The sequence below is a fragment of the Prionailurus bengalensis genome, chromosome C1, assembly GCF_016509475.1.
Source record: "Prionailurus bengalensis isolate Pbe53 chromosome C1, Fcat_Pben_1.1_paternal_pri, whole genome shotgun sequence".
NCBI classification, from domain to species: Eukaryota; Metazoa; Chordata; class Mammalia; order Carnivora; family Felidae; genus Prionailurus; species Prionailurus bengalensis.
Window position 1 is genome coordinate 216,427,566 of NC_057345.1, and position 26,131 is coordinate 216,453,696.

Genomic DNA, 26,131 nt, shown 5'->3' on the forward strand with positions numbered 1-26,131 from the left:
GGAGAGGCTGGGTGAATCCGGAGTCCTCCAGAGCTGCGTGGCTGCCTGAGGGTTTGGTGTAGCCTTTACTGCATTTGAAGAAAGCAACTTGAAATTCGAAAGACGCACACCTTGCGCCCTCCAAATAAAGGCCCCCCAAACCCCACAGTCCAGTCTCCACTGTAGCCATGGCCACCTTGGAATGTAGCTTCAGTTCTGGTCATAGGTCCAAGAGGGCGAGGGTCTAGAGGGCCTGGGGGGGTGGGGTGGGATTTGGGCTGGAGATTTAGGCCGTGCTGTTCTCAAAATGTGGAGACCGTCAAGGGAAGAGAGAACAGGTTTGTTCTGTGCTGACCCCACGTAGGGTTTTGCAAACATGAGCCCAAGCCTGGGCGGGCCCAGCATAAGAGTCAGGCTGTCCCCTCCAGGGCTGCCTGAGAAGGGAGTAGCCTGTCTAGAAGGGAGTGTGTTCCGTGTCTCTGGGAGGCTCAGATAGGGCTCCTGGGTGGGCCCGCTGCAGAGTGGGCGCCCCTGGACGAGGCAGGGGATGGGGGGCAGAGTGGGTGGTAGCCCCTGAGGCTCCTTCCCGCCCAGAGCACCCCCAATTCCTGGCCATCTCAGGTCACGGGATTCGGCATTAGATGCTGAGCCCTTCTCCCCCGGAGCCCATCCCAGTCCCCGGCTTGTCTGCTGCCCGTCCCCACAGGTAAGGATGGCTATTCTCCGTATCATCGGCCAGTTGGCTCTGTCTGGCTACCAGGACAGGATCAAAGGCTGGGGCCTGAAGTACGTGTCTGTGCAGCTGACTCTCTCCACCTACAAACTGGTGAGTGGCCCTGATGTGCAGACCATGGCACAGCCGGGCCTTGGAAGCGGTTTCCGAAGCACTGAGGCAAGAATCCGCCCGGTGTATCTGTGCTCAAACCTGCGTGAGTCTGCGTTCATGACTGCGTTCAGGCACAGAGACGCAGTGAGCTGTAGGTAAGGGTGGGCGCAGTCACGCCAGGCAGGGAATCCAGAAAACCCTGGAGACCCGGCTCCGGGGCATGGAGCCTCACGGGGGTGAGGAGGCCACACCGAAGGCTGCAGGGCACCCGCCCGCGAGCAGGGACCCCTCGGTTCTGCCTTCCAGACAAATCGCCGGGAGAGCTTTTATCAGAGGGACCTGGAGGAGAAGATGGTCCATAAAGTCACCATGGACACTGTGCGGATCATAACCTCTTCCGTCAGTGGGATGACCAACGTGAGTGGTCACCCTGCAGCCAACAGCTTGACTTGTGTGGGTCCCACACCAGGCTCGGAGTGGAGGGGGCGGACAGGGCAATGACGCATGCCCAGAGCTCTGTGTTGTTTCTTCTCCCAGTCCTGCTGCCGGGGCCCGGAGGGCCTCCATCTTCCCACCACCCGAGCTCTTGTCCTTAAAGGTCCAGTTCCAGAGCTGGGTCCTTGATGGGAGCTTAGTCCCCCAGACACTAAGGCAGTGCTTGGCACGCAGAGGGCCTCAATAGGTATCCATTGACTTATTGCCAGAAGTGTGTCTATTACCTTCAAGCCCCTGCAGCCCAGGTGTGTATGTGTGTGTGTGTGTAGATATGATTTTAATTGTTTAATTGCACAAGCATCCAGTGAGTTCCTAGCACGTGAAGACACGAAGGCTTATACTGCGAGGGCTCCGTGTAACCCCAAGGAAGTCACAAGCTTAAGAGGGAAACAAGGGTGTCAACTTTTCATTGCGATACAACGTGATTTGGCCAAAAAATTTACCATGATAGCATCAGGAGGGAATCCTTGTCCACTCCGTGAGACTCTGGGCTGGACGCTCCCTGGCCGGGGGCAGCTTATCTGAATAACAGAGAGAGTGAGAAGATTCACGGTGGCCACAGCCCAGGGGGCACCTGCTTAGAGCCAGTCCTGGACTCACAGGCCGGCACCGTGGGGCAGGCCTGACGGATCTCGTGTGGCCACGGATGCCGCCGCCGATCCTGCCCCTCTGCCCCCAACCCAGGAGTTCTGGCTGCGGCTCCTGTGCTACATCATGGAGACAGATCACACCGAGGCCTTGACTCCCATCTGCATCAGTCTCACAAACCTGGTGGAACGCCAGCCACGCACCAAGGATATGGAGGCCAGCGTGGCCAGCAAGAGCAGGCACGGTGGGCAGCGTCCCTGTGCTGGCTGGGGGGCTTGGGCGGGCCGGTCGCTCCGTGTCTCCGAGTGTGTCCTCTCCCCGTTTCCCAGGAAGCGTCTAGGAGTCCAAACAGCCAGGCCGGAGGCCCTTAGCATATCTGAGGAGGGGTTGAAATGGAGCCAGCTTCCTTTGGCGGGTCATTCCTCACATCCCCGCCCCCTGCACCCCTCCCAGGACCTCACCCATGGAGGCTCAGGCTTTCTCCACATGTGACTTGTCTGGGTCCCATGGGAGTCGTCTGTAACCCCAGTGCAGCACTGTCCATGTCAGACTCTCCAAGAAGTGACTGGCCCCACCTAAGGGTGGAGTGACACTGCTCTTCCAAGGGGGCTGTTCTCGTGGGGCTGGGGCTTTGCTGGATGGGCGTTGCTGGTGGTGGGTGTGATTTTAGGAGCCCTTTAGGACCCAGGGACGGCAAATGGTGAAGGGTCTTCTTCATGACCTCCCCCGGGCTCTGGACTAGCACCCCCCCCACAATGTCTTCTAAGCCCCAGCGCAAAGCGCAATTCTCCCTTCTTCCTAGGATCAACCAATTAAAATGATGTTCTTTATGGACCTATCACTGGTCCCTGTGCCAACCCATCCTCTGTTCTGGGGGCAATGGGATGCTTCAGGAAAGTACTTCTAGGGCAAAGCCCTTCTCAGGGACACAGGGGCATGGGAGCATGGGGTGTTTCCCAGTATCAGCCGGGCAGCTTCAGCAGGGTCACATCTCCTTCTTCCTCAGTGGATCTGCCCGCGCCCCAGAAACTGCTAGCCCGTCTCCTGGTGAGTGGCTCATCCAGGCTGTGCCCTGGGCAGACTGAGGCCAGGGCCCGTGGCATCTCTCTCTTGAAAGCCCCTCCAAGGGAGGAGGGAGCTAGACACTTGGCAGGACAGAGCTTTCCAGTCCCTTTGATTCCTCTTGGGTACATGTGGCAAGGGCTGTGTGCTCGGATGCCCAGGAACCTGCTGGGAACGTGCTCCCACATTCCTCTGCTCAGCCTCTGAGCAGCCCCAGCGCATCCCCAGGACACTGCCAAGGGCCCGCCTGCCCCTGGGGGCCTTGCACGCACGCGTTCTGCTCCTTATGTTGACTCTGGGCATTAACCCACACTCTGCAGAAGCCTGGGGTGGGGAGAAAGCCCATGATCTTGCCCCTCTTCTTTCTGGGAACAAAGTGCCTGGATGGGGGGCTGCCCTGCCCCACTGGCATCTGGGCGTCCCCCACCCAGGTGCTGATGTCATCCCCCTACAAGGGGGAGGGCCGTGGGATAGCCATGCTCAACCTCCTAAGGACCCTGAGCCAGAGCATCGCGCCCGCCATGGCTGACATGTGGGAGCTGGAGATCCCGCTACTGGTCAAGTACCTGGAAGGTGAGGCGCCCGGGGGCCCCCTCCCCACGTGCCTGCTGGCGTACTAATCACCTGGCTTGAAGTGGGGAGGGGACGACAGCATGTGCTGAGCCCATCCGTGGAGGGCTTCGAGTGCCTGACCCACGAAGGGGTCCCCAGAAGGGAGCAGCGGGAGAAAGTAGCACATGTGGGCCTTCTTTCTGCAGAACATACTGAGTTTACTTGGAATCAGAAGACCTGGGAGGACAAGCTAATTCAGGTGAGGACATAATCCAGCTTGCTGAGGTCGGGCCGGGAGAAAGGAGAAGGGTGCACGGGAGGGCCCTCGGCGGGGTCGGCATGGGGAGTTTAGGAGTCCTTGGAGGACACATTCTCCTTCTGTCCGAGAAGACTTGGGGAGCACCAGGCACGTCCACGGCTGTGTCTGCCGGCAGGGGAGAACAGAGAGCCTTCCAACTCGGGGAACCATGTGTTCAGGAAAGCAGCACGGGGTAACCCTCCTCCCTCCAGCATCAAAGCCACAGCTGTTCTCCAGGCTCACGGGATCAGGGTCCGATGGGTCGAGCAGTCTGGAGATTGGGGAAGGGGGCCAGAGAGGGTGAGTCACCACTCAAGGTCACACAGCCCTCCCGCAGCCTGGGAGAGGACAGGACTGGGGTCCTTGGGCACTGCCCACCTACATCTTCTGTCTCCTCAGTTTCTGAGAAACTCCCTTAAGAAGACTCGAGGTTCCAACTGGAGCTTGCGTCTGAGCAAAGAGCTGAACAACCAGATCGAAAGCTTTGACAGCCCCTCCCTGGAGAAGGTTTGTCCTCACAGCGTCAAGACAGTTCAGACAGGGAGGGGACACCAGGGACAGTGGGATGGAGTCCCGCACTGTGGGTGAGCCCAGATGTACCTGCAGCTGTCCACAGGGTTCTGGGAGGAGAGGTGGGTGGCTTAAGTCAGTGGGTGTTTGTTTCTTGCTTTGTGTTGTTTTTCTTTAAAAGCCTGCTTTGCTGAAGCTGGGGCCTCCTCTCCAGTCGCCATCTTCCCCACCCTTCATCTCACTTTCCACCTGAAGTGGTCTCCTAGCAGAGTCCAACAGGCAAGGGCTGAGATGTGTGAGCAGGTTTTGGGAAATAGTGAAAATAGTGAGGGTGACATTGAGCCACGGAAGGCTAAGTTCCTTGGGGAGCACCAGGCACGTCCTGAGTTCTAGGGACGTGAACTGAGTTCTAGCTCGGCTGTGAAGAAGATGAGGCTGGGAGGGGGACAAAGGAAGAAAGAGTGGGCAGGCTGGGTTTAGAGCTGGACTCCCAACTGTCCCCACCCCCACCGGTAGATTGCTGGATGTTATTCCACACATCCGACTCATCCAGCTACTGGCTCATGACCACATATGTGCATTTTGTTGTAAAAAGGTTTTTACAAAACTGTGAACATAGTTGAGAGAAATCAGAGAAGGTCTCAATCAACAGAAAGGATCCTGTGTTCATGGCCTGGAAGATGAGATAGTCAAGATGGCATGCTCCCCAAATCTATCTACATGTTCATTGTGATTCCTGTCATAAACCCAGCTGGCTTCTTTTCTTTTCTTTTCTTTTCTTTTCTTTTCTTTTCTTTTCTTTTCTTTTCTTTTCTTTTCTTTTCTTTTTTCTTTTCTCTTCTCTTCTCTTCTCTTCTCTTCTCTTCTCTTCTTTTCTTTCTCTTTTCTTTCTTTTTCTTTTTTCTCTTTCTTTCTTTTTTTCTTTCTTTCCTTCTCTCCTTCTTCTTTCTTTCTTCATAGATTGACAAGCTACTCCTAAAAGTCATGTGGGAATACAGGGGGCCCAGAATAGCCAACATAATTATGATTAAAAGAAAGACAAAAGCTGGAGGGCTCAAATGTTGCAATTTCAACACTTCTTACACACCACTGCAGTGAACAAGACAATGCAGTGCTGGCATAAGGATGGGCAGACAGAGTGAGGTAATAGAATCGAGAGTGTAGAAATAAACCTCACATTTACTGTCAACTGATTTTGGGCAAGGCCTTCTTAGATAGATACACTAAACGTCCAAGTGATGACAGAAAAATAGATTAAGTTGGACATCATCAGAACTAAAAACTCTTATGTTGAAAGTCAAACCATCAAGAAAGTGCAAAGACAGCCCCAAGAATGAAAGAAAATATTTTCAGATTAAGTTCTTAATAAGGGATTTGTATCTAGGATATATAAAGAACTCTTATAACTCAATAACAAAAAGACAGGCCAGTTTAGAAATGGGCGAATGATATGAACAGACATGTCTTCAAAGAAGGTACATGCAGAGTGAATAAGTACGCGAAAAAATGCTCGAGATTATTCCCATTAGGGAAAACACAAGTCAAAACCATAAGGACATACTACTTCACACCCACTAGGATGACTATAAGAAAAAAGACAGAGAACAAGAAGCATTGGTAAGGATGTGGAGAGATTTGAACACTCAAATATTGTTGGTGTGAATGGAAAATGGGGCAGCGGCTCTGAAAACCTGTCTGCCATTTCCTTGAAATGTTAAATATAGGGTTACCATATGACCTAGGAATTCTACTCCTAGTTTGTACATGCTCAGGAGAAGTGGAAACATACATCCGCACAAAAACTTATACATAAATGTTCATAGTGTGATTCATACTGCCAACCACAGAAGCAACCCAAATGTCCACTAGTGGATGAAAGAAAAAACAAAACATGGTCTATCCATACAATGGAATATTGTTCAGCCATTAAAAGGAATGAAGTACTGATTTATGGTACAGAAAGGATGACCCTTGAAGACATTATGCTAAGTGACAGAAGCCGATGCAAAGGAATGCAAGTGACCACATATTATATGACCCTGTTTACTTGAAATGTCCAGAATAGGCATCTTTTTAGGGATGGAAAGTAGATCTGTGGTTTCCAGAAGCTGCAGGGAGTGTCCAGCGATGCTAACGGGCAAGGGATTTCCTTTGGGGGGGGGGGGGTGACAAAAATGTTCTAAATTTAGATTGTGATGATAGTTACCCAACTTTGTGAATATACCGTTAAATTTGTAAACCTTAAACGGGTTGATTTTATGGTATGTGGATTATATCTCAATGAAGATGTCTGAGAAAAGGTTTTACAGGTGTCAGCCAAAAATTATGTTTATCCAAATAGATAGCCTTTGTAGGGGAGTATGTAAAATAACAAAAAACAAGTGTATCTTACAGATAGTCTTCTATCTTCAGATCTTATCTGATGTAAATTCAAGGACAGATATCCTTTTTATTAAAAAATTTTTTTAATGTTTATTTTTGAGAGAGATAGACAGAGCATGAGTAGGGGAGGGGCAGAGCAAGAGGGAGACACAGAATCCGGAGCAGGCTCCAGGCTCTGAGCTGTCAGCACAGAGCCCAAGACGGGGCTCAAACGCACGGACTGCGAGATCATGACCTGAGCCAAAGTCAGATGCTTAACTGGCTGAGCGCCCCAGATGCCCCAGACCAGGCTTGATTTTATATCCTGGTTGTACCCCTCCCCACCTGGTTTTTCATCTCCCCAAACAGCAACTGCATTTACAGTCTAGAGATGCTGTGTGGGTTAAATGAAATAATGCATGTTTGTTTTTGTATTTTTGTATTTTGTTTTTGTTTTTGTTTTTTGTATTTGTTTTTTGTTTTTGTATTTTTTCCAAATACACACACAAAACTCTTACAAATAAAAGAGAAAACAGGAGAAATGAGCCAATAGGACATGGGGAAAGAATACAGACAGGGATTCAGGAACAGGATCATGAGAATGTGCAAAGGTGATCAGCACTGCTAAAAATCAAAGAAATGCAAGAAAACGTGGATGGTCTGTCTCTCACTGGTAACATCCTATGTGACAGAGGAATGTGGGGAAATTGGTGTTCTTAGATTGGTTAGTGTGAGTTGAAACTGGTTCGACTTCCATAGGAGGGAAATTTGGTCCCCACTATTTATAATACGCTTGCCCGCAAACAGTCCGACGCTCCAGAATAACCTCGATGTTTATTTCAAAGAATGTACGAAATGCATAGATATCTGTGCATTAGAGAAAGAAATCTAGAGTGTTACGTAGGGAACTCTCCACGGCAGCAACCCCTGGAGGGTGGAGTAGAGAGGCTCGAAGCTCCCTCTGTTCCTGTGCCTTTCCAGGGCTTTCTGTATCGGGCCCTGGGTTTCACACTGGCCACAGGCCTGGAGGCCGACAAGGTAGAGACATTGCTGCTGGATCTGCTGTACAAGACAGACTATGGCAACGACTTTGACCGGGAGGTGAGGGTGCCCTGCGGCCCCACCCCCATCCACCAGACCCCTCTGGTCCCTCGGGGATATGGGCACATGTGTGAAAGCTTGTGTGTGCATGAGCATGCATGCATATGTGTACTGGTGTGTGTGTGTGTGTGTGTGTGTGTGTGTCTGTGTCTGTGTGTGGACCTGTGTGTGCATAGGGGCGTCCATGCATATGCTTGTGTGTGTGTGTACGTGTGGGGGGCTCCTCCTCTGGCCGCTGCCCGCTGCCCTCACCCCCGCTGGCTGTGTCTGCCCGCAGGGTGTGATTCTGTGCTTTGGCCTGTGTGCCCGTGGCCAGGTGAAGACAGTGCTGAATGTGCTCCATGACTTTGAGGAGAGGATCCAGGAGTCGGAACAGTCCTGGCAGATCGGGGCTTGGCGGGTAAGGCACCCTCGCTCCACAGTCAAGTCTCTGGGGGTCGCATAGACCAGTGCTTTCAGCACCAGCCAAGGTGCCTGCTAGATCTCAGTAGCAAACTCCCCCCGGTGTCACCTGTCCCCAAAATGACTGACATCCAGAGACCTCCCCCCAACAAAGCTTTTCAGGGTGCGTCCTTTCAGGGCCTAGATATTACAAAGGAGCGCTAGCCCACCGTGGGCTCTGCAGAGCAGCACTGGGTGCTGATGGGAATTCAGAGTCCCAGGCCTCACCCACACCCACTGGATCTGAAGAGGCTGCTCAGGTAGCACTCAGTGTAGGTATTTCCACGGGTCAATGGCATGGGGTGCAGGGCGATCATGCCCGCCGTCATATAGAAGAGAGCACTGAAGCTTGTCCAAAAGCATGCAGACGGCCACTGAGCCGAGAAGCCAGGAGCCAGGCCAAGGCAGCCGTGGGCCGACCGCTCGAGGGGGCCCCTCTGCCGCAGGGTCACAGGTTGGCTGAGGCCCCAGTAGGCAACCATCCAGAGTCACCGATGCCTCAGGCTTTGGCCTTGACCCAGGACCCTCGCCCCGGGCGTCTGGTAGTTTGGATGGAGAGAATCAGGAGCATCCCAGGCCCCTGCCCCAGCTTCTCCACAAAGCGGGATCTGAGACGTGGATTCGTATCTGAGGCCTGGCAGGGCACGGGCAGCCCTGCGCGCCCTCCGTGGTGGGTTCGGTGGCCTGTAGCACCTCATCCCGGCATCACGACAGCCCCTGGCCCAGAGCAGGGCCTGGCAAGGAGTAGGAGCTCAGTAAGGTGCGTTGAACGGATGAGGGAATGAATGAGCGTTTCAAGATATCAGTGGAAGCGCCTTCTGCTGACTCAGTGGCTCCTTTGGTCATGTGACCGGAGACTGTCCACATGCAGCTGGGGTGGCCAGCTGAACCCCGACACCCCCCTCTCCTCCCCCACCCCCCCGCCGGTGGTTCTTCCTCTTCTGGCTGGGCTCGCAGAAGGACCATCCCTGGAGGCGGGAGACGGTGAAGGGCGCCCTCATGGTCATGTACAGCTGCGTGGCCTCGTACTGCCACCCCCAGATGCTCCTCACCCACGTGGACACCCCCATCACCGCTAAGATCATTCACCACTTCTCCAGCAGCTGCCAGGTAACCCCGGGAGGCCGCACCCCCCACCCAGAGCCGGGCTGGCAGAGAGCCACCTGCCTTGTAATCCGAGCACCCCGCCCCCCACCCCAAGTAGGCACCAGGAGTCCCACCTGACACCCAGCTTTGGGGAAGCCCATTTTTTCAAACTGGGTGTTCTCGGCTCCAGGGGGAGGTAGGGGACGGCCTTCCCCAGCCCAGTGCCAAGTGGGCGGTTATGGGTCCCGGAAGTCACGGGACAGGTGCCCCCTCTTCCCAGCCTCGCTGTCTCCCTCAGCCCTCGCCTCTGCCCCCTCCCCTCCCGGCATCTGACCCAAGACAAGGAGTGGGGTCTTCAGGGATGTAGAGAGGCTCGCTACTTTCTTGGAACGGCAAGGAGGGGGAAGCACAGAAGGGAGCAAAATCTATTTCGTTATTGTTTCTGAAGTTGTGGCAAGATATGCGTAACACAATTTGCCATCGTCATCATTTTTAAGGTGCGCAGTTGGGGGACGTTAAGTACATTCACATCATTGTGCAGCCGAGTCCACCAGCCCTCTCCAGAGTTCTTTGTCCCGTAAAACGGCCACTCTGGGCCCGCTGAACACATGCCCACGCCCCCTCTCCCCAGCCCCTGGCAACGCCCGTCCCACTCTCCGTCTCTCTGAAGTGACACCCACAAGCGTTGCGTTTAACTGGGATCACACATGGGTTGCCTTTTTGTGGCTGGCTTATCTCACTTAGCCTCAGGTCCTCAAGGCTCACCCATGCCTTAAAGGCGAAAACGATTTTTATCTCAACTTAGATTTTTACCTCAACGTGTCTCTTGGGCGACACGCAGGGCACGGTGCCCCTGGCCGGTGAATGGTGTGAGCATTGCTGTTCTTAGGGGGCTTGAGGGAGGTGGCATTTTCAGAACGCTGTGCCTTGTCCGGCACCTGGCTGGCACCCTGGCCTTGTGGCAGAAGCTCGGGCAAGGTGGCCGAGGGACAGAACGAGGCCTGCCATCTCTCAGGGTGCCCTTGACTCTGCCTCTTCCTTGGCGCAGAGGAAGGAGTGTCCTCATGCCGTGGCGGGGTCCTTGTGAGAGCTGTGGCTTGGGCAGCCTGAGTCTTTGGGCTCTCTCCCAACGTGCTACCTCCTTTCCCTCTTCTTGGTCTGGGCGCAGGACATCTGTCTCAAAATGGCCTTCCTGAAGAGTGTGGTGCAGGTCACCGATGCCATCGGGAACATCAAGGACCTGGAGGACTTTGAATTTGCCCAAAAGATGAGCCTCACTGGCATTATAATAGTAAGTCGGGTGAGAGGCGTCCTTGCTCCCGGGTGGTTTTGGGGTCTGACTGCTGACCGGCTTCTCCTCGCTCAGAGGTTTTCAGAGTCCCCGAGGGCATCTGAGGGACAAGGGGACCTCGGGGGTCACTGAAGCCCCTCCCTGTCTCAGTTCCGCTTCCAGCCAACTGAAGGAGTTCCGAGTACAATATCTGTCTATCTGACAAAGGGTTTGATGGCCAGGGAGCCTGTGGTGCCCGGAAGCGGCTGGTTCAAGGCCGGGAGACAGAGGGCCCCCGGGTCTGCCCCGTGGCGGCCCCGTGTGTTTCTCCACAGGGGGGGGACCTAGATTCGGCCGCAGGCAGGTCTTAAAGCTCTTTTTTTTGCACAGAACTTCAGTAAGATCTAGAAAATGTCAACTGCCTAAAGGCAAGAAGCCGCGACAGAGGCTGATAGAGTTGTGGGAGACACAGCCCTTCATCCCCAGACCTCCCCACTCCCTCACGATGCCCTGGGCCCCTGGAAAGCACCGCAGCTGCTTGGGAAGCTGTGCCCGAGGGAAGTGACGTGGGGTGGAACAGGAGGCCCCAAGAAGGAAATGAGCACGCCTGCTCCCGCTCTGGGCCGGCAGCGATCCGTGTGTCATTTCACGCTAGCCGGGCACTGTTTTACACGTGACGGCTCAGGCGGGGGAGGCAGTTTGCCCAGGGACGCACGGCGAGCAGGTGGCGGGCCTGAGCGAGAAGCTCCGGTCTGTCTGGAGCCCCCTCCTTCTCACACCAGATTTGCCGCCTCCCCGAAAATGCTAAAAGGCCACGTGATCCTGAAAAAAGCGAACGTGGTATGGGTGTCCACACCCCACAAAGTGCCAGGCCTTGGACACTAGCCCCCCCCCCCCCCCACTGTCCTCTCTGGTGGGCTCTGGGTGGCTCATTCACCGCCCTGCTGTGCCGGACAGGCCACCATCAAGGCGGAACCCACCGACAGCCTGGTTTCTCCTGTGCGGACCATGGCGATAGAGGCCCTCTCGCACCTGAGGTGAGCTGGGCCCCTGTTCCGGCCCGGGTGTCTCCGTGGGGAGAGGCAAAGTCCAAGACCACCCCTCAGTGTTCCTTGGGGGGCCACACCCACTTTGCCTCCCTGCCTCTGCAGCAGGGGTCTCGGGCAGCAGCCCTGGGGCGCTGGGCCATCTAGTTGGGTTGGGTGGGGTCAAGGAATTCATTTATTGATACGGTACTGACGCAGTTAATACAAAGTAATATAATACCTAAGGTTTGCCCTCCTGGAGCCGTCCATTCACTGGTGAGGAAGTAGGGAAGAGGAAGAAGTTATGGAACATCAGTGGTTAGAGTGGCCAGGTGGTCTCTGGGAATTCCGCACCCGTCGGGGCAGATGCAGTGTTTAGTCTCATAACCACCTGTTGCTTGAAGAGGCAGCACGTAGGCAGATTTGAAATAAATTTCACACACATGTCTTCGGGGACTCGGAGGTAAGATGAACACATGCAGAAGGAATCATGGGTCAGAGCTGAGTATTTGTGGGTGAACAGCAATAACAAAAAAAAATCTGAGGCCAGAAGAAGAAAGGGCTATGAACAAGATGCAATTCTGTTGATACAACAGGGGAGATCAGAAGGCATTGGCATCTGGCTTTTGACCTGGGCTTACACAAAGGAAGACGATCTGTGTAGGAGCTGGAGGTCCCAGCAGGGTGAAATGTAGGACCCCTTTGGGGGGCAGTAGTTTAAAGTTAAAATGGCATGGCAGCTCCCAACCAGGGAGGCACAATAGAGCCAGCTGGGGACCTGTGAACAATACCGATATCCTGGCTCCACCTCAGACCTTTAAATAAGGATCCCTAGAGCCTGGTTGTGGCCGTTGGGTACCTCAGAGCTTCTCCAAGTAATGCTAGTGAGCACCTAGGCTTGGGAACTATTGATGAAGGGGTAGGAGAAGGGCGCCCATCGGGCAGCCAGCTACCACCCCTGAGAATTCACTAAAGCTCAGCCGGCTGGGCTCCTCTCCAGAGTTTTTGATTCAGTAGCTCTGGGGTAGGGCCAGAGAATTTGCATTTCTAAGAAGCACCAAGGTGATGTTTCTGCTGCCAGGGCAGGTATTCCGCTTGAAAACCCTTGGGCCAGGGCCAGCCTCTGAGGCAGAGTCCATGGTCAAGGCCAGGGAGTAGCAGTGGAATATTTCTGAGCAGGAGAGGGAGAGGCTGAGAGCAGGCAACAAGAAAGAGAGCTGGCCTTGGGTCCCTGGGTCTCCCCATCGATCGCAGACACAGTCACTGGATACTGACGACCTGGTGAAGCCAGGGCACCTGGGGAGGGATGCATGCCTGCACCCTCAACCGAGGAAGCTGGTCTCTCCCTCATTCTGTGACATGCCTCTGCACCCTGGACTGAGCAGTGGGGTGGCTGGGTCTCAGTCCCCCTCTGACCACCCCTCTTGTCCACTTCTTCTTCCCTTAGCAGTCTGAAGCCTTTCTACTCCACAGAGGAAAACAATGAACTGATGGATATCAGTATTCACTCTGTCATTTCTCTTCAACCCCCACTAGAGGACAATGAGTCCATTCAGGTAGGTCCCTCTGGGCCACCTCATTTTCTGGGTCAGGTCTTAGAAGTTTCCAATAACTTGGGCAGGGCTGAGAGCCCACCATCCTCAACCATCTGTGAGTGCAGCAAAGTGCAGTAGGCTCTATTAGTTAGTATAAAGTAATGCTAGCTGCTGTAACAGCTAAACCCTGAGATCTCCATGATTTAACAAGAAGATTTATTTCACACTCAAGTCAAGTCCAGCTGGCAGTGGGGGTGGAGAGGGAGCTGCTGTGTGCAATTATTCAGGAACCGAGGCTGGCAGAGGCCCCACTATCTTCCATGCGTGGCCCAAGGTCTCCGTGGGTACTGACATCTAGTAGAGGAAGAGAGAACGAGAAAGGGTGTCGAGGATGTATGAGCCACTCTGCCCGCTTCTCGTTGGCCAGAACTCAGTCACATGGCTATGCCTAGATGCAAGGGGTGCTGGGAAATGTAGTTCCTGACTGGATGGCTGTTTCCCAGCAACAAGGTGGAGAAGGAGGACAAATCTTTTGTGGACAGGTAGCCATTTCTGCCTCAAAGTCCTGGTCCTGGATGGGGAGTCAGAAGAACTGGATTCTGGGAGTTCAGTTTCCTCCTTTGGAAAATGGGTTCCTCTTCAGAGGTGGTCTTGTGTGTCACATGAGAATTTGGGTGTAAAGAATCCAGTCTAAGCAGAGGTAAAGGGGTGGTTTTCAGATCATTTCATACTTCCCAGCCCTGGCACGGGTCCTTGCAGAGTCCTGGTGGGTGGCTGTGCACACTCCCTCCATGCTGCCCAGTGCTCTCCTCTCTTGGCCATAGACCCTGTACGCAAATGCGCTTCAGGCCCTGGAACACCTGATGGAGGGCCTCATGCAGAGGCAGCTGGACCCCAAAGGGCTGCAGGAAATGGTACATGTGAGTTCCTTGGTGGAGGGCCAAGAGCCAGGGATGGCCACGCCCCCCAGAAAGCTGGTCTGAGGGCCAGATTCTATGGAAAACAGGGGTATGTGTTAAAAATTGTTTTGGTAACTGTATTTTGATACAATTTCAGATTTGCTGAAAAGTTGCAAAAACAGTACAAAGAACTCCTGTATACCCTTCACACCTTGATTCACAGTTCTTACCAGTTGTCACATTTTCTTTATCTCTCTTTCTCTTCCCTTATCTTTCTTGTTGTACACACAAACACACACACACACACACACACACACACACACACACACACACACTTTTTGAACCATGGAGAGTTACTTGCAAACATCAAGGACAAGAATGCCCTCTTATATAAAAATGGTACAATGATAAAAATCATGAGGTTTCATGTTGATGATACCACGCTGTATTCTAATCAATGGCCAATACTGAAATTTCACAAATTGTCCCAATAGTATCCCCAATAGGTGTTTCCCCCATCTAGGCTCTAAGCGGGATTACCCAATGTGTTTAGCTGCCACGTCTCTTTAATCTCCTTTAATCTGGAAAAATTCCTCAGTCTTTCTTTATCTTTCATAATATTGGCATTTTTGAAGGGCATTGGCTAGTTTTTTTTTTAAATCGGGTTGTTTGCTTTCTTATTGAGTTTTCAGAGGTTTTATATATTCTGAAAGCAAGTCCTTATAAGATATGTGATTTACACATTTTTCCCCCCAGTCTGTGATGTATTTTTCATTGATTTCATAGTGTCTTTTGAAGAACAGAAGCTTTAAAATGTTGATGAAATCTAACTTATCATTTGTTTTCTTTAATGGATCATGGTTTTGGTGTTATACCTAAGAAGTCTGTGCCTAACCTAAGCTCACAAAGATTTTCTTTTAGAAGTTTGTAGTTTCAAGTTTTATAATTAAGTCTATGAAACATTTTGAGTTAGGTTTTGTATATGGTGTGAGGTATGGATCAAAATTTGTTTGGGGGCCTCTGGGTGGCTCAGTTGGCTAAGTGTCTGACTCTTGATTTCAGCTCAGGTCATGATCTCATGGCATTGTGAGGTCAAGCCCCAAGTCAAACTCTGCATGGAGCCTGCTTGGGATTCTCTCTGTCTCTCTCTGTCTCTCTCTGTCTCTCTCTCTCTGTCTCTCTCTCTCTCTCTCTCCCCGTCTCTCTCTGTCCCTCCCCTGCTTGTGCTCACGTGCATGCATGCTCTTTCTAAAAACAAGTAAATAAACATTAAAAAAATTGTTTGTTTGCTTGCTTATACACAGATAACCAGTTGTTCCAGAACCATTTGTTGGAAAGACTTTTGTCCATTGAACTATCTTTGCATCTTTGTCAAAAATCAATTGGCCATGTATGTGTGGGTCTGTATCTGGTACCTGTTCTGCTCCATTGATGTATTTGTCTGTCTTTACACCAATGTCATCCTATCTTGGTTACTGTAATGTTAGTTATAATAAGTCTTATGACCAAGATCAGATAGTATGAGGCACTGACTTTGTTCTTTGTTGCTGCATTTTACAAATATTCATACGTTGTGTTCCCATTTGTTTCAGTTAAAAATACATTTTAATTTCTCTTTTAATTTTTTCTTTGACCCATGGGTTATTTAGAACTTCCCAAATGTTGGAAGACTTTCCAGAGATCTTCCTGTTTTTGATTCCTAATTTAAATCCGTTGTGGTCTGAAGACATACTTTGTATAATTTGAATCCTTTAAAAATTTTTTTTTATGTTTATTTATTTTTGAGAGAGAGAGAGAGAGAGAGAGAGAGAGTGAGGCAGGGTCAGAGAGAGAGGGAGACACAGAATCCGAGGCAGGCTCCAGGCTCTGAGCTGTCAGCACAGAGCCAGAGGCGGGACTCGAACCCACTGACTGCGAGATCATGACCCCAGCCGAAGTCAGTTTCTCAACCCACGGAGCCATCCAGGTGCCCCAAATCCTTTTAAATCAACTGAGACTTATTTTGTTGCACAGTATGGTCTATCTTGGTGAGGGCTCTGTGTGCACCTGTATATTGTGTTGGGTGGAGTGTTCCTAAACATCAGTTAGACCAAGCTGGTTGGTAGTGTTGTTCAAGTTTTCTCTTTCCTTCCTGATTTTCCATCTTCTTGTTCCTCAGTTTCTAAGAAAGAGGTACTGAGGTCTCTGAATCTCACCATCGATGTATTTCTCCTCTGAGTTGTAGTAGTTTGGCCTCATGCACTGCTACTGCTACTGCATGTGTGAACATTAAGGCCCTGGGGTGCAAGGTGGGCGACGATCCTGCCTCCTTCACCTGCAGGCAAACATTTGGAATGAGGCCGAACACATCAGCCAGGCGCCATCTTGGTGAGGCTAGCTGGGGACTGTGGACTCTCTGTCCACAGCCGCATCTCCCTTGCAGGGGTGCCTGGAAGGAGAGGCAGAAGTATCCAGAACCACCCAACACCTCTGGAAGTCAGAGTCTTGAGTGGGAGAGACAAGGTGGGCAATAGCCAGCTGGGAAAGGCTGGCCTTGGGATTTTAATGTCCCCTTCTGTGTTCTGGGCTCTACCCACAGCTCCTGGAAAAGTGGATCTTGTCGGAGAGAGAAGGGGAGCGGGAGAAGGCCATGAACCTCCATCTCCATCTCCTGCAGATCCACGTGCAGAGCGTCGGTGTCTGCGTGAGTCCCGGGGCACTGATCCCCCAGCCTGCTGCTCTGACACCCACAGCAAAGTTCCCGTCTCGATCCCTGAGGAGAGGGAACACTTTATTTTTTAAGCTTATTTATTTATTTTGAGAGGGACAGAGAGAGTGCAGGAGGGGCAGAGAGAGAGAGAGGGAGAGGGAGAATCCCAAGCGGGCTCTGCACTGTCAGCATGGAGCCTGACGCCAGGCTCGAACTTGCAAAAGCAAGGCCGGGGCCTACCCTCATGCTAGGTTTGAGGCCAGATGCTGTGCAGAAGGCATCACTTGGATTTTCTGACATAATTCTCACAACATCCCCTGAAACGGGAGGCTCCGTTAGATGAGGAACACGAGGGCACCAGGCTAAGCAGCCTGCCCAGGCTACACAGCTAGGTTGGCAGGGTGGGGGGGGGGGGGAGTTCACATTTGAACCCAGGTTTCAGTTATAGGAACAAGGCAGGTGCCCTGATATAGAGCCTGGGCCTGCAGCTGGAGGGGCAGGGCCTGAGCCAGAACCCTTGCATCCTGGCTGCTCTGCCTCCAGGGGTCCCACTGGGGTACCTTCGAGCAGGGCTCACCCTCTCTGGTTGCCCGTTATGCCACCCCTGGGAAGCCCCTGGTGTGCATGGATGGACAGAGGGTGTGAGCCTTGAGGTCTCCTGTCCCTCAGATCCCCTTGAAGCTGGGGCAGTTTGGCACGCTGGCTGGACTCATTGCCCCTCGCACCTGTGACTCACACACAAGAACCCGCATGGCCTCGATGGATGTCCTGTCCAGCCTGCTGGATCTTCATGGTATGGAGACATGAAGACATCGAGGCTGGGAGGGGTGTCAGCTGTGGGGCAATCCTAGGGGAGCATGGCCTCTCTGTATAGACAAACAAGGGTGACCAGCAGAGGTAATGGAGGGGATGCAGAGCTTGGTGAGAGGCCATGGAAGTTTCTGGAGGGAGAGGCTCCCTGGTTTGGCACAACTCACCGAGGGCATGTCCTGGGTATTAAGGGGCCTCACTGGGAAACGACAGCTCAAAGATACCAAGGACACAGCAGAAGCGGCCAGACATGACCTCAGGGGCACATGCGGGGTGGTGACCTTCAGAAGGGAAGACTCTGCCTCTGGCTCACCAGCTGGTGGCCTCCCAGAAAGCAGGCATTTGAGCTGTGTGCAGAGGTGGTGTGGGTAGACAATGCAATGAAAGCAAAGGCAAGAAGAGATGGGATGTTCAGATGCTGGATGGTGGTCCAGGCCCTCAGAGCCAGGGAGCCCCTAACCCCAACCCCATGGGCCAGGGCAGGAAGCCATTTTGACGTGGCCTGTGGGTGGGTCCTTTGTCCTTCTGATCGTGTCTAAAATTGTGTTCCCTGCAGCAAGCCAGACCTGCTCTTTGTGGGGCCCTTCCGAGGAATTGGAGCTTGCAAAATGTAAGGAGGATCTCCAGGTCTTAGACATGGAGGAGATTTTCAGTGCGTCTTCCAGAATCGCCAAGGTGACACGCTGGGAGGGTCGTGTCGGCTCCTGGGCTGGACTCCAGTGCCTGGACCATGTCTGAGGCCTGGGATCTTGCTCAGCCTGGCCACACAGGCTTCGTCCTCCTCCAGGGGATCACAGTCCCCATGGCTTTTGGTCCAACCCACGCCCTCTGTATCTAAATGGTGTGCGATATGTAAGTTCCCCGCTGTGATGCCTGGCACATAATAGGTACTTAACAGTCCCACAGTCCCCACCTACCTCGTCTCCATGCCTATGATGTGCTGCACTGAGGGTGGAGGGGCCCCAGGAAGAATTAAACTCGGGATCCTGCACAGCAGTGTTGGCCCATGGGCACACTAGACCCCCAAACTCTCAGAGCTGCAGAGGGGCGGGGTCACTTCCACCTCAGGGGGCCGAGGTGGCTTTCTGGAGCAGGGGGCCTGTGGGGGGAGGCAGGATGAAGTCACGAGGCGCCAGGGCTCAGGGCACAGCTTGAGGGAAGGAAACATGGGCAACGTTCGGGTAAAGCTTCCTGAGCAGAGTTCAGGTGGGGTGGGCGGCGTTGGGTAGGTGAGGTGTGGGAGAGGTTGGGGAACCTTCCAGAAGAAGCCTGTGAAAGCTGGACTGAGCTGTGAGTCTTTGAGGTGGGGGAGTAACACCTCGAGCGGGCTGGTGAGGGGGCCGGTGAGATGCCGGGCAGGGGGACGGGTAGGAGGCCCTGGCGATGTTTTGAGAGATGGCGGGGGCCCGGGCTGGGGCTGCGATGTCGGGCGGAAGAGGGGGGCATCGGCGATGACAAGTGGGGGCAGGGCGTTGGCCCGAAACTTGGTTGTTGAACCCCAGGAGGGCTGTGCTCTGGTCCTAGGTGGTTTGCATGCAGTTTAACTGTGACGAGGTGGTCTCGCTCATCCAGAAGCTTTGTGAGAACATCGGGGCCATGGACCTGTGGCATGACAAGGCCTCCGTCACCTGGATAGGCACCTTCCTCCAGAGGCGGACCAAGGAGCTGGAGGACAAGGTAGCAGAGCTGTGGCTGGGCCACCCGAGGCCTGGGGCTGCCCGGGGCGCCTAAGCTAGAGGGACACGTAAGGGCCCGGCCGCACTCTCCGAGAAGGCCTCCCCAGACCCTTGGTTGTAAAGAGGAGGAGAAAGTGGAGTTCCAGAACGAGAAGGAGACAGGCTGAAGGTAGCCTGGTTAGTAAGTGGCCAGTGGGCCAGACGCCCATGGCTCTCTCTCCCCGAGCATACTGCCCCCTACATAGAAGACATGATAAAATCCGGGAAGAGACCAAAAGATGAGCTGGTGGTTTAACCTGCCCGCTGTCCAGTTGGGCGAGAGTCCCTGGAGGAGGGGTGTGCGGTGGGGAGGGCAGACGCCGTGGGGGCCCAGGCTGTGCCGGTGATGCCCCGCCCCTCCCCAGGTGGCTGAGATCCTGGGTGCCATCTTGGTCCACCTGCCCGTGGCGGACCACCCGGAAGTGCGGCGTCTCCTCATCGAGGGCATCCTCCTGCTGGCGCACTACCACCAGGAGACGGTCCTCACATCGCTCCTGAGGCAGCCCCTGCCCATGGAGAGGTGGGCGCCCCGGACAGGGAGCCACAGCCCCCAGGCCATGCCCGCCTCGCCACCACCGACGTATCTCAGGACGGGGCCTTGAGTGGTGCCACGTCTGACCCTGGGCTGGCTCAGACGCTCTCCCTGCCCCTCCGGCGGGAGGTGTGGCCCCTGAGGACCATGGACTTAGAACCCCAGGGTTACAGGTCCATCCTACGGAGCTGGAGTCCAGACCCCGCTGTTTCTCAGTCGTCCCCTCTGGACCCTGCCCACGGCAGCCCTTTCCTTCTCTGTGGAGAACAGAACTCTGGGCACCCTCTGAGTTTGGGCCACTCTAGGACACACCTGAGGACATGGCCACCAAGGCCCGGGCGGGCCTCAGAGGGGCTCCACCCTGTCCCTCTGTCCTTCCAAGTGCTGCCCTGAGAGGGGATGTCCAGGTGCCCAACGGATGACCTGGCAGGACCTCATGCCCCTCAGGTGGCCTCATGACCCCCTGCTTCCCGGTGTTATCCTCACGGACTGCTGAGTCCCCGCATCTCTGTCACCGTGTCACACAGGCAGCTGGCAGCGTCTCACCCGACCGGGGGCGTGTGTTTGAGATGGTACCGGGGTTCCCTGGGCACAACCCAGAAAGGGGTGGGCGCTGCCCCCAGAGCAGCCAAGGCTGCGGAGCAAAGACAGGCCTGGAGACCGTTGGTGGAGGGAGAGGGGACAGGTGTCACCCAGCAAGCTGTCACATGAACAGAGAGGCCTCAGATCCAGAACCTCAAGGGCTGGCCCGGGCGAAAGGCAGGCCTGGCTGTGCTGTGGGTGGAGGGCAGTGCGGATTGCTTGATTTGATGGGGGACGGTGGCTTTCGGAGCAGTGCTGAGTGCGGGGCGGGGCGGGGGGGGCGTGCAGTGCAGGCCCCTGTGTGGCCTCCGTCAGGCTGGCGATCTTGGCGGCCCGGGTCACGCTGGCTTTCGCTATACTGGTGAGCTATCGCTGTGTAACAAACTGTCCCCACCCTGGAAGCTCAGAACAACCCCTGTTATTATCTCAGTTTCCACGGTCAAGAATCTGGGGACGGCAGAGCTGGGGACTGTGTTCAGGGTCTCACAGGGTGGCGGCCAGGCTGAGATTTTCCGGAACCCAGGTCGTCCCTCAGGCTCACGCGGTTGTTTCTTGCCGTCGCAGGCTGAGGTCCTGCTTTCTTGTCTCCTTACACCCCGACGTCTCCTTTATGAGAAGTGGTTGCTGATGAGCCCACGTGCCCACGCCTCCGTTCGGTTCCCGCCACCGGGCACCCGGTCAGGTGCCCTCCCAAGCCCAAGCGTGTGATTGGCTTTGTGGATTCACACGGGCCGTGTCTGCCTCTCCTTGTTCCGTTGGATCTTGGCAGACTTGCCGCTTTAGCTTTTTTAGAGCCCCCCCAGACCCCCGCTCCCCTGCACCTGTGCACACCCGGCCCGTTAACCTATCCTGGGGACCTTCCCTTCTCGGCAGAGCCACAGGCTTGGACTTGGGGGGCGGGGAGCTGCTTCAAATGCAGTCTGGCAGGCTACCTGGCCTCTGCAGGCCTTCTGCCCCCTTCTGTGGGCTACAGAGATGAAAACATCGTCCTCAAAGGCGTGTTGAGAGCAGGAGGCACTGTGCTCTCTGTAAGCTGCTTAAGACCCGACAGATTGGGTCCTTGGCAGCTGTTGCTGGACGTACCTATAAAATCATCGGAGAGGAGGCCTGGCAGGTGCCTCTAAGGTCACCTAGTGGTGGAGCCGCAGTTTCCCCGGGGGCGAGGGGGAGGGCGTGGCAGAGAAAGACAGCAGCATGTGGAGTCACGGACCTGGGTTCTAGTTATGCAACCTTTAGGCAGCTCACTCCACCTCCCTGATGTTCAGCCTCCGGAGTCTAACCCCTACTCAGGGGCTCGCCTGGGGGTCAAAAGGGGCTCTTACTTGCCAGGGTACGAGGCGGGAGACCCACAGTCCTTGTCTCTTGTCTTTGGTTAGCCACCTGACGGAGGTGTGGCTGGCCGTGGCCGAGAACGTGCCCTTTGCCCGAACGATGCTCCATGGGCTGATGGGCCGGCTGCAGGCGAGGTTCACCCCCAGGGCCAATGCCACCTCCAAAGCTGACATCTGGCGCCTGGCCGTGGTGGACCCTCTGATGGTGAGTCACAGGGGTGGGCCCCGGGGCTCCATGGGGGCTCAGAGTAGGAGCCCTGACGCCTCAGCCCTTGTCTCTGCAGACCCTGTGCACCATTCACCTCCTCATCCAGAAGATGGATATGGACGACAAGGTCCTGGACCTCTTCCCCGACCTCATCTACACCCTCCTGCTGCAGCTCAGCGGCAGCCAGGGGCCAGAGGCTGTGTCGCCTGTCCTCAAGACGTGGAGACTCGTCCACATGGGGACCCTGCCCAAGGAGATCAATCTGCAGAGGTGCTCTCGAGGGCGGGGGTGGGTGGGTATGGCGGGCAAAGCAGTGGGCCCGAGCTGGACGTCGCCTCTGGGAAGTCACAGATCCCAAGAGTCACCTCCACCAAGAGGCCTTGTTGTCCTCTCCTGATGGGGAGAAGCTTCTGGAAGCAGATCCCACAACCCTCCCTCACATGAGTCCAGCACGGTGTGGTTTTTGCTGTTCGAGGACCCACTCTGCCACGTGATCGCCCTTAGCCCCTTGAGCTCGGTCTGGCGGACAGGGGGACCCCCTCTTCTCTGAGCCGGGTTCAGTGCCTGGGGGCGCCCGGGGGAAGCTTCGTCGAGACATAGCCCCACCTTCCTCCAGGATCACGATCAAGTCCATGAAGCTTCTGTTCAGAAGACTCAGCAGCGAACAGCTGGTTCGCACGCTGGAGGAGCAGGGCGTGTGGAGCCTCCTGCAGACTAGCTCCACGTTCCTGCAAGGCGCGGGCCTGCTGGCCAGGTGGGTGTCCGGGCTCCCCGTGCCGGGCAGTGGGACCTGCGGGGCCGTCTCCTCGCTGGAGGTCTAGATCACGGCTGCATGCCTCACTCCCGAGGCGACCCATGTCCCAGACTCTGGGATGGCAACGTATAGGGCAGAGGGAATCTTTTATTCCAGCCCTTCCCCCTCCAAGGCAGGAAACGTGAGGTCAGAGGCAGGGTGGGGCTCGCTCGAGGCCACAGGGGGCAGGCAGAGAGCTCTTCCTGGGTCCAGGTCACTCACGAGTGGCCCTCATTCGAGTCCCTTTTTATAAAAAGGAAACGAAAAGTGGGTACTCCAGCGAAACCCTGACCAAAGCCCTCTGGTGAGGAGGGAGAGGCCCAGAGAGGTTAAGACATGGCCCCCGGAAGCCCAGCCCCAGAGCAGCTCCACAGGGCAGCGGCTGAGCAGCCCTCCCGGCCCCCTGGCCTTGTCCCCCCCTGCAGGTTCTGCATGCGGAACATGGAGGGCTACAGGCAGCGGCTGTCAGAGCTGGTGCTCAGGGGCATGGACTCGGATGTCCTCAGCTGTCGCATCAGCAGCACGGCGGTCTGTGTGGAAGTGAGGCTCAGGGCGCGGAGGGCTGGGTGGGCTGGGGGTGGGGGCTGGGGGGTGCCCCCCCAGCTCCTCTCTGGGGCAAGAGCCCAGGCTCTGAGGGGCATCTGAGTCAGGGGGCGGAGACTGTCCCGCCCCGTAGGGGACGTGTTCAATCACTGGTTCGTCACACCATCCGGGGTGCGCATCTAAGTGAGGCGTGCTGTGCTGAGTGCCGGCAACACCCAGGGGCCTGGATGAGGGCACCTTGGCTCTCGCCGGGGTCGGTGGTGCTGGGGGAGACCTCCCAGGAAGGTTTTGAGGGGTCAGCAGGGCTTTGCCAGGCAGGAAGACCGGGGAAGGGTGTGATGGCCGCTGGGGTCCAGTTCCCCTTCTGTGCAGTTGGGGCACTTTCGGGGTCCTGAGGGAATTGGCCAGAAAACTTTTAGGAGAAATTGTGTTGGCTGCATGATGCCCAACATGCTTTAGGCGCCCAACATCACCTAGGGCAGCATTGGCAACCTTTTTCTGTAAAAGGCTGGATAGTACATTTCCCATTTTGGAGTCACCAATTCGGTGTTTCGTTTTCTTTAGGTTTATTTTTAAAAATTTTTTTAGTGTTTATTTTTGAGAGGTGGGGGAGGGGCAGAGCGAGAGGGAGACACAGAACCGGAAGCAGGCTCCGGGCTCCGAGCCGTCAGCACGGAGCCCGACGCGGGGCTTGACCTCACGAACCCTGAGATCATGACCTGAGCCGCAGTCGGACGCTAAACCGACTAAACCACCCAGGCACCCCTCTTCAGGTTTATCGAAAACACATTCATGTGTGCGTACATGTGCGCGTGCACACACACACACGCCGGAGGGGTCCCCGTTGGCCGAAGTCCTGGCAGTTTGAGCGCTGGGCCCCTTGTGACTCTCGGAGTCCCAGATGAGTGAAGTTCACACTCCTCGTGCACTCCTGTCCAGGCCCAGCAGGCACGGCTCTTGGACACGGTGGCTGCTTTGTCAGGGTAACTGAATGAACGTGAGGTCACAACGTACAAGGTTTTTCCCGTGTATTTCTCCATGAAGCCTCCCGACCATCCTGTGAGGCAGGTACTGGTGTCAGCCCCTTCTTACAGGCGAGGCCACGGAGGCTCAGAGGAGTTAAGTGGCTTGCCGGGGGCCCCAGCCGGCCAGCGGAGGAGCCCAGAGCTGGTCCCAGGGAGCTGGGGCTCTGAATCCTCTCCTCTTCGCAGAGACCATTCTGTGCATTGCGTCTAATCACACGTCCCATCCTGAGGCTGAGAAAGGGGCCTGTATGGGCGGTGACCGTAAAAAGTTCTCTCTTCTAGTTCATGAGCGACCCAGTTCTGTACCAGGAGAAGCTGCTGAAGCCCACGGTGTTGATGCTGGAGAAGGGCGTGGACCAGGAGGACGAGGCCTTGAGGGTGCTCTCCCTGCGTGCCCTGGGCAACATGGCCCTGGGTGCCCCCAAGAAGGTCCTGCGCCCGACCCTGAGCTCAGGGGCCCAGGGTACAGGGTCTGGGGGGGGGGGGGCTGAGGGCCCGGGGCTGGCGTGTTCTGGCCAATGGGGGAGGTGAACCAGGTGGGGACTGAAGCTCCTCGTGGCCCCCTCCCCCACCCGCACCCCAGGTGAGGCAGTACCGGAAGCTGTTACTGGAGAAGTGCCTGGGCTCCCTGCGGGAGCCCGTGGTCACCAGCGTGACCTCCGAGGGCATGGAGGCCCTGGCCAAGATCCTGGCTGAGCTCCGGGAGGGCGACGTGGGGTCCTCGTTCGGCATCATCTCCGAGCGGTGCAGGGCCTTCTTTGACAACGTGAGTCTAGATCGTGGCCTTACTCGGTCCCGGCCCTCGCTGGGGGCTTCCCACGTGCCCACACACACGGGCGAGCACCTCTTATCCCCGTAAGAAAGGACAAAAGGCGTGCTCTGGGACAGGAGGGGCCTCAGGTCTGACTTGGTGCCCACGCATCCGTTAGCCGATCCTGGGATCCCGCAAAAGAAAAACAAAACCTCTTGTTCTAGGACTCGTGGGACCCCTCCCCTGCTCGTAGGGTGTGAACCTCTCCTCTTAATGCCTCGCAGCCTGCAGAAGCTCTCTGGGCACGTGGGTGGTGGCGGGCGGAGGGCCGCCATCCTGAGGGAATGATCCAGAAGCCTTTGCGGGGGCCAAGGCAGCCCAAAGGGTCCACGGAGAGGCAGGTGGCTGGGGTTTCGTTGGGCTTCTTGTGTCCTGAATTTCAGGACTCGTCTGTACATGTCGACCACAGGAGAGTGAGTTGCTGCGTTTAAAAGCCTTCGTCCTGTTTGGGAAGCTGGCAAAGCTGGTCAGGATCTCTAGGAAACACTTCTTCAAGGAGGAAGTGAAAAAAGCCTGGATTCCCCTCATGCTGCACTGCCAGGACCCCTGCTCCGAGGCAGCCCAGGTGAGACGTGCCCTCCTCTTTGTGGCCCAGAGTGTGGGGACCTCTGGTCCCCAAAGGAGAACGTAGGCGGGTCTGCGGGCTCAGCCCCTCCCCATGTCCCTCTTGGTCGGCCCCTTTCCTCACGTGGGGCTGGGGAGGGGGTCCGGCCGGCTGACCCACCAACCGGCCTGCTGAGGCATCTCGGCGCTGTGGGGAGCACGGCACGGCGGTCTTCTCCCCCAGTCACGGCCTGCGGGCACCCTCTGCCCAGCCTCCTTTTCCTTCCAGCGGATTCCACAGCTTGCCATCATCACCCTTGGGTGTTGTGACCCGCTCACGCTCCAGACTTGCCTTAAATCCCTCCTCAGTGGCCCGTTTCCCCTCCCTCTCGGGGGGCCTGGTTTTTCTGCCCGTTCAGGTGTGGGGAGGCAGGGGAGACTCACAGCTCCTGCCTGTCCGACCGCCTCCCCTCACCCCGTGCAGGCCCGTGACCCTGACCACTGTCTTCTCTCTCCACACG

The 26,131-nt window shown here is 55.5% G+C and overlaps 1 protein-coding gene across 1 annotated transcript in view; it reads left to right on the plus strand.

The window, feature by feature from the left end:
- The window catches only part of MROH2A (maestro heat like repeat family member 2A), a 45,540-nt gene that overhangs the window by 16,488 nt on the left and 2,921 nt on the right, over positions 1-26,131 (plus strand). Inside the window, exons 13-38 of the mRNA XM_043578219.1 lie at positions 686-805; positions 1,112-1,222; positions 1,985-2,132; positions 2,895-2,935; positions 3,382-3,523; positions 3,709-3,761; positions 4,200-4,307; positions 7,653-7,772; positions 8,050-8,172; positions 9,171-9,323; positions 10,468-10,590; positions 11,527-11,606; positions 13,042-13,150; positions 13,954-14,049; positions 16,607-16,711; positions 17,387-17,510; positions 18,084-18,202; positions 19,052-19,204; positions 19,608-19,762; positions 21,733-21,892; positions 21,972-22,165; positions 22,512-22,649; positions 23,114-23,228; positions 24,539-24,685; positions 24,840-25,022; positions 25,477-25,632. Coding sequence (XP_043434154.1) covers positions 686-805; positions 1,112-1,222; positions 1,985-2,132; positions 2,895-2,935; positions 3,382-3,523; positions 3,709-3,761; positions 4,200-4,307; positions 7,653-7,772; positions 8,050-8,172; positions 9,171-9,323; positions 10,468-10,590; positions 11,527-11,606; positions 13,042-13,150; positions 13,954-14,049; positions 16,607-16,711; positions 17,387-17,510; positions 18,084-18,202; positions 19,052-19,204; positions 19,608-19,762; positions 21,733-21,892; positions 21,972-22,165; positions 22,512-22,649; positions 23,114-23,228; positions 24,539-24,685; positions 24,840-25,022; positions 25,477-25,632 — 3,276 coding nt within the window. The remainder of the gene's footprint in view (positions 1-685; positions 806-1,111; positions 1,223-1,984; positions 2,133-2,894; positions 2,936-3,381; positions 3,524-3,708; positions 3,762-4,199; positions 4,308-7,652; positions 7,773-8,049; positions 8,173-9,170; positions 9,324-10,467; positions 10,591-11,526; positions 11,607-13,041; positions 13,151-13,953; positions 14,050-16,606; positions 16,712-17,386; positions 17,511-18,083; positions 18,203-19,051; positions 19,205-19,607; positions 19,763-21,732; positions 21,893-21,971; positions 22,166-22,511; positions 22,650-23,113; positions 23,229-24,538; positions 24,686-24,839; positions 25,023-25,476; positions 25,633-26,131) is intronic.